The sequence below is a fragment of the Gadus macrocephalus genome, chromosome 3, assembly GCF_031168955.1.
Source record: "Gadus macrocephalus chromosome 3, ASM3116895v1".
Lineage (NCBI taxonomy): Eukaryota > Metazoa > Chordata > Actinopteri > Gadiformes > Gadidae > Gadus > Gadus macrocephalus.
Window position 1 is genome coordinate 26,096,176 of NC_082384.1, and position 9,986 is coordinate 26,106,161.

The 9,986-nt window shown below is 51.2% G+C and overlaps 2 protein-coding genes across 2 annotated transcripts; one reads left to right on the top strand and one right to left on the bottom strand.

Annotated features, from left to right (window-relative positions):
* Nucleotides 1-90: 90 nt before the first annotated feature.
* Nucleotides 91-1,618, top strand: atp5md (ATP synthase membrane subunit k). Its single transcript, XM_060046624.1, has 4 exons — nt 91-237; nt 802-903; nt 1,009-1,099; nt 1,494-1,618. The coding sequence occupies exons 2-3, from the start codon at nt 820-822 to the stop codon at nt 1,096-1,098; spliced, it is 174 nt and encodes a 57-aa protein (XP_059902607.1). The 5' UTR covers nt 91-237; nt 802-819; the 3' UTR covers nt 1,099; nt 1,494-1,618.
* Nucleotides 1,600-9,588, bottom strand: taf5 (TAF5 RNA polymerase II, TATA box binding protein (TBP)-associated factor). Its single transcript, XM_060046572.1, has 11 exons — nt 9,129-9,588; nt 8,549-8,780; nt 7,785-8,100; nt 7,448-7,611; nt 6,654-6,789; nt 5,522-5,642; nt 4,822-4,951; nt 4,121-4,285; nt 3,600-3,777; nt 2,852-3,029; nt 1,600-2,214 (listed from the first exon to the last, which is right to left on the bottom strand). Exons 1-11 carry the CDS (start codon nt 9,547-9,549, stop codon nt 2,000-2,002), a joined length of 2,256 nt encoding a protein of 751 aa, XP_059902555.1. The 5' UTR covers nt 9,550-9,588; the 3' UTR covers nt 1,600-1,999.
* Nucleotides 9,589-9,986: the final 398 nt, after the last annotated feature.

Sequence of the window (9,986 nt, forward strand, 5' to 3'; positions counted from 1 at the left end):
CGTCGTCCAACCAGATGGCGTGTTTCGAGAAGAAGGTGGGACTTCTGGTTCGTGCTGAATGATCGATGTGTTTGTCAACCAATCGGCGGGAAGGATATTTGAGCGACGTTGGTGTCCCCCACCCGGATGGCTTTTCTTGAAAGAAGGTGGGACATCCGGTTGTATAGCACTGAGGCCACCGCTGAAGGACACTTGTCTCACTCCGCTCTCGTCTCACTCCAGGGTTCACTCTTAAAGGTGAGAGAGGACACACTCCTTAAGCAAAGGCACTATTGCACTTTAAATGCATGCTTTAAAACTCTATAACTCGCTCCTAATGTCTTTTATTGGTGTTTCCCGTTTCAGTTAATGCCACAGTATGAGCTAGCAAGCTAAGCTAATCCTAGCATGTTAACCAGCTTTGATATAACTGACTGGTTAGTTGGTTAATGCAGAATGAATCAGATCATTAACTGAGCTGTATGGTCATGCAAAGTGTATACACTGACTTTATCTTTAAAGGAAGGTGATTGGTGGATGAATAAGGCAATGTCAAGTTATATCAGACAGAAGCAATCAATGACGGAACTCAATCCAAAGATCACAGACTGTGATGATGTCTGAAATGACACTAAATTCAATGCATTAGTAGGTTTAGAAGGAGATCTTGGAGTGGTCCTGACCTGATTAGTGTTATTGGCCCTTTTAACTATGTAATCTCTGTACCGTTACTTTAACTATCTGCCTTCATCATGGTCTCCTTCACTACTTCCTGTCTGTGTGTTCCTTAACATCTATTCGCCTGTGTTTTGTGTTTTCCAGGACCATTAAAACCACAGAATGGGCGGACACGACACCGGATCTCACCAGTTCACTGGCATCGCCAAGTACTTCAACTCCTACACCATCACAGGGAGGAGGAATGTGAGTTCAGGGCGTCTCTACATCGATTGATGATGTGAGATGATTAAATGAGATGTGATGGTTGTTGATGGGGCGTTAACGTGGGTCTGGTTCTTGTTCCTCCAGTGCGTACTCGCGACCTACGCCACCATCGCCTCCCTCATCCTCTTCTTCAAACTGAAGCCCAAGAAGCAGGCTGCCGTCACTGAGAAATGATGTAAGGGATGCCTGCCCGCCTTTAAAGGGCCGGTGTCACGCCACCAGGTGTCAGTATGATCAGCCGTTACAAGCCGTTTGAAAGTCTGCCTGTCTGTGTTTTATTGACGTCACAAGTGGTCGTGTCCACCTACATGTAAGATGCACAGATTTTAAAATGGCTTGTAGCAGCTAATCACACTCACACCTGGTGGCATAATGTCACCCCTTTAATGAGGCTGAGAACAATGGGTTCTTCTTCTTGGAGGCGACATGCGTCCATTTCACATTTACAGTTGATTCACCGGATAAGCTGTTCATTATAGCCTGTTCATACTCAAATCTCTAATTGCGTTGAGCAGATGCATCGGAGTCCAGACTGATTCCTAAGCGTTGTGCCTTCTCTCTCTCTCCAGGTTCCCCTCTGAGCGGTGGATCGTCGCTGAGGGAGGAGGAGGAGGCGTCGTGATGCGCTTGTAATAAACTGTCTGTACCATGTAAAAAAATATAACAATAAACATGTTTCAAAAATTATTAAAAACACTTTTATTTACAAGTTTTAACGGTATAAAAGACACTATAATACAGAACAGCAACGAGTCGAATACAGCAGAACTCATGGCGGCAATTAAAAAAAAAAAGTCTAGGATTAGTATTGGCACCTCCCCTTGTTAGGCTTGTCTGTCAACATTAGCTTGCGGCCTGCGTCTTATTTAAATGACAAATCAAACGTCGGATCACAACGTCCAAAGCCTTGATTTAAACCTTCATCAGTGATCCCCAGGTCTTCGTTTTCCTGCCTCACTGCCATCGATGGAGAACCCTGTCAATCAAACTTCGGGTGGGTTGACGTAAAAGTTCTAGAGCGTCGTAGTCAGGGGTTCCAGAGGGTTCTAGAGCATCCGGGTCGGGTTCTGGAGGGTCAGGGGTTGTAGGCGCCGGCAGCCAGGAGGAGGTTCCTGCGGGTGAAGTGCAGGTGGATGACGGGCGTGGCCTTGGTCAGGTAGGTGCCCAGCAGCAGCTCCTGGGAGTTCTCCGGGAGGTGGATGTGGCCCGTGGTGGCCGTGAAGTCGTCCGTCTCCAGCTCGTCGAAGGCTTTGAACGCGTCCCACAGGCGCACCGTGTTGTCCATGGAGCCTGGAGACGAACGTCATTCATTATTTATCGGATATAGATACATTATAAGGCAGGCATCCCATTCAGGGCGTTTTTCATCCAAAGCGACTCACAGTAAGTACATTTGTCAGAATAAGAAACAATATATCTCTGTGGTACAGTAAGGATGTTCATAGAACATCAGTCACTAGGTTTACCCATTCCCCGTATACAACAAAGATAGCTCGGATAAAAAAAATCACAACTAAGCGTGGGTTATAATAAATTAAGGAATTTCTCTGTTTTATGGAGGGGGTAATGAAATGGGTAGACCACTAGTATGCCCATATAACCATTTATTTGTCACCAATAGGGCGGCATTTGGCTCAGGAGGCAGAGCGGGTCGGCTGGTAACCGGAAGGTTGCTAGTTCGATCCCCGGCTCCTCCTAGCTGAGTGTGGAGGTGTCCCTGAGCGAGACGCCTCACCCTCACCGCTCCTGACCAGCTGGCTGTCGCCCTGCGTGGCTGACTCCGCCGTCGGGGTGGGAATGGGTGAATGAAGGTGTGACTGTGAGGCGGTATCGTAAAGCACTTTGAGAGGCCACTGGTTAGAGGAGCGCTGTCTCAATGCAGTCCGTTTTCTATGATCACACTTTGAGTGATGCCGAGTTCACCCACCGGAGGCCAGGATCTCCCCGTCGCGGCTGAACTTGAGGGTGTAGATGGCGTCCGTGTGTCCCTTCAGGTCTCCGATCATGATGCCGTGGCCGATGTCCCACAGCAGCACGCGGCCGTCCGTCGCCCCCGACGCCATGAACTTCCCGTTGGGGGAGAAGGCGATGGCGTGGATCGGACCCTGGACGACAGACGTGCAAGAACGGGAGAAGAATGAAGATTTAACCTATCTTATATTTCTTCCTGGTACTTTGTAGGGGTGGGGCAAAACATCGATAAGGCGATGTATCGTCACTCTTCTATGTGCGATCTTAGAATCGATACACTGGCACCAAATATCGGTTTTTTTATTAATAAAATAAGGCGCTCTAAACAGATTTCCCTGCTTCTCCTGGGCGCGCTCAAACACGAATGAGGGAAACTTGAACGGACATTAACTAGCCAAAGACAGTAGCTGAAAAACTCAGTTTGGACCTTGAATAAAGACCGAAATCCAGCACTTTATCATTTCACAGTCTTATAGTATTCATCGTTAGACATATATCGTGATATATCTCTATTGGATTGTCTAACAACATAGTGATTATCGCGGAATAGCTGTATTGCGATATTATCGGTATCGTGGGCCATGTATCGCGTATCCTATCGTGAGACACCCTGTGATTCCCTCCCCTCGTACTTTGTGATGACGGCTCAAACTAAACGGGGCGCTGCAGGACGTGAGCAGCAGACCCCTCGTCCGATGCCTCACCTTGTGCCCGGTCAGGATGCGGACGCAGTTCCCGGTCAGGACGTCCCAGAGACGGATGGTGCGGTCCGAGGAGCCCGTGGCCACGTAGTTGGAGTTGGGGTGGAAGCGGGTGCAGGTGATGTCGGCCAGGTGGCCAGCGAACATCCGCAGGGGCTGGTAGTGGTCCGTGGCCCACAGGCTGCAGAGAACACCACAGAACGTCATGAACTACCATGTGATGACGAGGCTTCGCTCAGGAGGTGGAGCGGGTTGACTGGTCACCGGGAGGTCGCTAGTTCGATCCCCGGCTCCTCCTAGTGTGAGAGTGTGGAGGTGTCCCTGAGCGAGACGCCTCACCCTGACTGCTCCTGACCAGCTGGCCGTCGCCCTGCGGGGCCGACTCCGCCGTCGGGGTGTGAATGTGTGCATGAATGGGTGAATGTGAGGCAGTGTTGTAACGCCCTTTGAGCGGCCACTGGTTAGAGCGCTGTGTTACGGAGTCCGTTCTCATGCACGTTGAACCACAGGGAGGGGGTCCTCACCGAGCCACGCGGTCGTGCCCCCCGCTGATGAAGTAGTACCCGTAGGGGCTGAACTGCGTGTCCCACACGGGGTAGTTGTGGCCCTTGTAGCCCACCAGGCAGGTGAAGGTCTGCAGGCTCCACAGACGCACCGTCCCGTCCTCGGAGCACGACAGCAGGTAGTTCCTGAGGAGAAGCACCAGGGGCCACGGAGGTGAGGTGGAGTCGCATGCGGAAACACGGTCCGATGCCAAGAGCTGTCAGAGTAACGGATGTAAGACGCTGCTCTATTAAGAGATGCGTATGGAAGTGGCTGTTCTCTACGTATGCAGAGGCTGAGAGTCACATATGTCATATACTGTTTTGTTAGAGCATATACATATACTGTATAGAGGCTGTTCCTCTGTCCTGAGGCTGTTCCTCTGTCTAGATGCTGTTCCTCTCTATAGAGGCTGTTCCTCTATCTAGAGGCTGTTCCTCGTTATAGAGGCTGTTCCCCTTTATAGAAGCTGTTCCTGTCTAGAGGCTGTTCCTCTGTCCAGAGGCTGTTCCTCGTTATAGAGGCTGTTCCTCTATGTGAGAGGCTGCTCCTCTGTCCAGAGGCTGTTCCTCTGTCCAGAGGCTGTTCCTCGTTATAGAGGCTGTTCCTCTATGTGAGAGGCTGCTCCTCTGTCCAGAGGCTGCTCCTCTGTCCAGAGGCTGTTCCCTGAGCCCCTGCCCACCTGTCGGGGCTGAAGCTGATGCCGTACACCGGCCCGCTGTGGCCGTGGAGGATCTTGGACTCGCTGGCCGTCTTCTCGTCCATGATCCGCTCAAGCACGTCGTCAGACTCCTTGTCGATCAGACTCAGGTCTGCAAGGAAAACCAGAGAAACACAGAAAACATTTCAGCGGCGATGGTCAGCCGGGCAGTAACTCAATATGATTATTGCTTTAGAATGGTATTCACAATGAAATGAAGACTCTTATTTTGATACTCCGTTTCTTTCTAGATTAGAAAATATGCCCTCAAAATTAGCAAATATGAGGTTTTAACCATCAGAAAAAAAGGTCTTAGCAAAAAAATCTGATAACATACTTCCAATTTCCATGTACATCAATGTAATGACCTATAATATCATTCATCATTGTGTAAAATCTCCCATAATTATCGTGGTATTTACTTTCTCCATATTGCCATCATTCATGTGATCTTGACATGGGGAGCCTTTGGGAATCGAACCCCTAAATCGACCAGGTGAGCGAGACAGGAATGCACAATAAAGGGAAAATCGTCGTGGTGCTTAATGTACGCACTTATTGCGTGGTGTACGTCCTGGCACTTAAAAACAGTACTTAGCATGGTGTAGCGCCTCGTAGCTGTCTCTGTTGTACACGGGGAACGGGTTAACCTAGTGATGGTTAGTGCTTGGTCCTGGGGTACCTGCAGCAGACTTGACCCTGCGCAGCTTCTTGGGCGTGACGCTCCACACGCGCACGGTGGAGTCGGCGTAACCCCCGGCGATCAGGCTGGAGTCGTCTGTGAAGTCCACCGCCGTCAGACCCTTCAGAGCACAGCGGCGAAACAACGGTCACGACTCCACGTGCTATCAATACATTCATACACAAAAAAGAACACAGAACTGGTAACCGGAAGGTCGCTGGTCCGATCCCCGGCTCCTCCTAGCTGAGTGCCGAGGTGTCCCTGAGCGAGACGCCTCCCCCTGACTGCTGCTGACCAGCTGGCTGTCGCCCTGCGGGGCTGACTCCGCCGTTGGTGGGGAATGTGTGATGAATGGGTGAATTCGAGACAATATTATAAAGTGCTTTGAGTGGCAACCGCTTATAAAAGCGAGGTATAAATGCAGTCCATTTAACTATTGAACACTATTCAACAACACATTTCCGTCGATGATGCTGTATGTTTACATACTTAAAAAGGTCCCATGACACGTCACCAGGTGTGAGTGGGATTAGCCTCACACCTGGTGACATGTCATGGGACAGCAAACCCTAATGTTACGTTACATGTTTGCCACGAGACTGGATCCTTTTCTGATTTTAATAACCCAGATTACATCAGAAGAGATAATCATCCCTCTGAGCACATTGGATAAGCCTTGGGTTATTCACCGTCTCCACGATGCAGCGCGCTGTGCATCCACAGGGGGCTTCAGACAGGCCGTCCCTGGTACGCTGTGCATCCACAGGGGGCTTCAGACAGGCCGTACCTGGTACGCTGTGCATCAGCAGGGTGCTTTAGACAGGCCGTCCCTGGTACGCTGTGCATCCGCAGGGTGCTTTAGACAGGCCGTCCCTGGTACGCTGTGCATCCGCAGGGTGCTTTAGACAGGCCGTACCTGGTACGCTGTGCATCAGCAGGGTGCTTTAGACAGGCCGTCCCTGGTACGCTGTGCATCCGCAGGGTGCTTTAGACCGGGCCGTACCTGGTACGCTGTGCATCCACAGGGGGCTTCAGACAGGCCGTACCTGGTACGCTGTGCATCAGCAGGGTGCTTTAGGCAGGCCGTACCTGGTACGCTGTGCATCAGCAGGGTGCTTTAGGCAGGCCGTACCTGGTACGCGTTGAGGAAGGAGTAGAAGCAGATAGAGGGGAGTGTGTCCCGGCCCAGCCGGACCCTCTTCGTGGCTTCCTTCAGGTTCATGATCTTGTCCAGCTTGTCTGAGTCCTTCAGCTCCGGCAGTGGGATTCTGGGCAGGAGACACACAGACACACACAGACACACAGACACAGACACACAGACACACAGACACACAGACACAAAGACACACAGACACACAGACACACAGACACAGACACACAGACACACAGACACAGACACACAGACACAGACACACAGACACACAGACACAGACAGACACACAGACACACAGACACCATCAGGTTCAGAACCAACCGAGTCATTCGTCCGTAAGCGGCCGTTCAGTGAGGTCACCTGAACCAACAACCATGTGTGCGTAGGTTTTGATAATGTCCAATTAAAAATAATTACACTTTCATGTTATATAATCCTGGTCGGTTTAGCTAGGGAGGTGGAGCGGGTTGGCTGGTAACTGGAAGGTTGCTAGTTCGATCCCCGGCTCCTCCTAGCTGAGTGCCGAGGTGTCCCTGAGCGAGACGCCTCCCCCTGACTGCTGCTGACCAGCTGGCTGTCGCCCTGCGGGGCTGACTCCGCCGTCGGTGTGTGAATGAGTGGATTAATGTTTTTAAGACGCTTTGGATAAAAGCATCTGCTCAGTGCCCTAAATGTAAATGTAAACGTCATATAGTGAATCTCTAAACGCCACTGCGCTGTCGTATTGATTGAGAGGAGAGCCTCAAGACAGTGGATGGTGCTGGGGTCTGGACCTGTTTTGTTGGGGCGCGTTGGGGTCCTGCTTCTTGCTCTTGTTGCCCAGGCTGTCCTTTTTGGGCTTCTTCTTCTTGGGTTTCCCCTCCTCGTTCTCCACCTCCTCGTCCTCGTCGTCCAGAGGAACCTCGATCTCCGGCTCCTTCAGCAGCCCGTAGAACACCTGCAGGAGGCGGGGATGAATCGTACACAACACACGCTAGTAGATGCATAGTGGACTTATTGAAAGTCGCTTTGAATAAAAGCGTCTGCTGAACGCCATGAATGCAACTGTATCCACACCCGCAGTCCCACAATGCACCTGAGCCCTCAGGCCCAGCGAGCGACCACACCCACCTTGGCCTTGTTGGAGTCTCTCTTGGCCTCGCCGGCCAGGCTGCCCGACATGGCGTCGATCTGACTCTTGCTGCGCGGCATGCCGTCGAAGATGTCGATGTAGAGGTGCTCCTGGATGATGGTCCAGATCTGGTTGTTCTGCCGCTCCTGCAGATGTCTCTTCAGCAGCTGGTAGGAGTCTCTGGAGATGCGCAGGACGAACTTGCTGGTGCGGAAGTCGAGCAGCGTCTCGTTTCCCCTCATGTGTTCCTTCTTCGACAGGCTGGACAGGATCCGCAGGTCGTCGGCATAGTAACACTCCTGGTCCCCGCTGAACCTAGAACACCACGACGCACCATCGGTTAGGAGTCTACAGTGGTTTGGAACTCAATATGTCGCCAAGGAACAAGGTCAAGACACAGAGGTTCACTCCTCCAACATAAAATAAAACCAACTAAACTAAATCACAACCAAACAGAACATTGGCGGCATGCGTCTCAGGAGTTAGAGCGGGTTGACTGGTGATCAGAAGGTTGCTGGTTCGATCCCCGGCTCCTCCTAGCTAGAGGGATGAGATGTCCCAGAACAAGACGCCTCACCCTGACTGCTCCTGACCAGCTGGCTGTCGCCCTGCGTGGCTGACTCCACCGTCGGTGTGTGAATGCGTGTATGAATGGGTGAATTAATGGGTGAATGTCAGGCAGTATTGTACGGCGCTTTGAGTGGCCAATGGTTAGATAAGCGCTGTATAACAGCAGTCTGTTTACCGTTTACAATTGACTTACTTCTCAAAGAAAGCCTTGGATTCGGCTTCGTGGTTGTTGTAGACCAGCTCGAGGTACATGTGCACGAACAGCGGGTAGAAGACCTGGGACAGCTCGGCCCTGTGGCAGTCAAGCACCGACTCGATGAACTTCTTGAGGCCGCTGTAGTAGACGTCGTAGAGGACCGGGTCCCCCTGCTGGCTGTAGGCCGATAGGACGACGTTCACATCCGGTCGGTCGTCCCCGGCGCCGACTGAAAGTGTCAACAAAGCACATGCATCACGTTAAAACCTCACGGAACAGAATCGGTGCAGACTATTGAATTTATGCAAGCTATTACAATTCTGGGTCTGGGTATGGGTCTTTGTCTGGGGGGTCTGGGTCGTCTGGGTTTTTGCTACCAGATACAAATCTAGAAGTAATCTTTCTGCAGAGCAGATGAATGGGTTATGGATCAACCTGCAGACATAAGTTCAAACCATAACACACTTTGGGTTTATGCATGAATTGTTGAATTGAACTGACGGACCAGACACCGTATTCGGAATAGAAAGATGTATTTAAAGTTTTTTTTAAAACAGGAGATCAGGGACCACCGGACCTTTGGAGGGCGGCGGCGGCGGCGGAGCAGCGACGGTAGCAGCAGCGGGGGTCGGGGCGGCGGACACCCGGCTCAGGAGGGAGCCCGCGTCCCCCACGCCGCCTCCAGCCTCCTGGCCCCCCGACCCCGTCCCGGAGGACTCGGAGCCCGTCTGGTCCTCCGGTTCGTCCGGTAAGCCCGCTTCCCGCCGCAAGATCTCCACCGACTCGGACAGGTTGTTCTTCTGGAGGAACCGCAGGACCGCGCGCAGCGTCTCCTCCTCCCCCGGGGCCGAGGGCTTCACCGCCCCGGGGGAGGAGGCCGGAACCCCCGGGGACCCGGCGGGGGGCCGCCCGTCGGTTCTGGAGCCATCGTTGGACGTTTCTGGTTGAATCTCTTTTTCTTCCTCCGTTTCACTCTGACCACTTTGCACGGCCGCCATTTTTAGAATGAACTGCGCATGTGCACGATAAATGAAAGGGCAGCGACAAGGTAAAACCGGGCCTTGTGATTGGCTGTGATGCGTGGCGCTCGATGTAGTGTCGTTGGATCTGATTGGTCCACGGAGACATCGATTAAGTGAAGGCTTTTATTTTCGTTCCCTCATTAAAAACGTTTATTTCGAATCCCAAGTTATCTATATATATTTATTTATTTATTTATCTTAAAAAATTAATGGATATATATATATATATATATATATATTTTTTTTTTATAGAAATATAGATATATAGATATAGATATCATGTCCTACCAGATGGTGGCGCTTAAGTCAAAGCTGAACATTTTTCGTTCTGATTCTCACGACAGTCTAATTAAAACTCCATCATTATTATTAATAAAAACTGAACCCTGATCAAAACACAATTCACATATGAC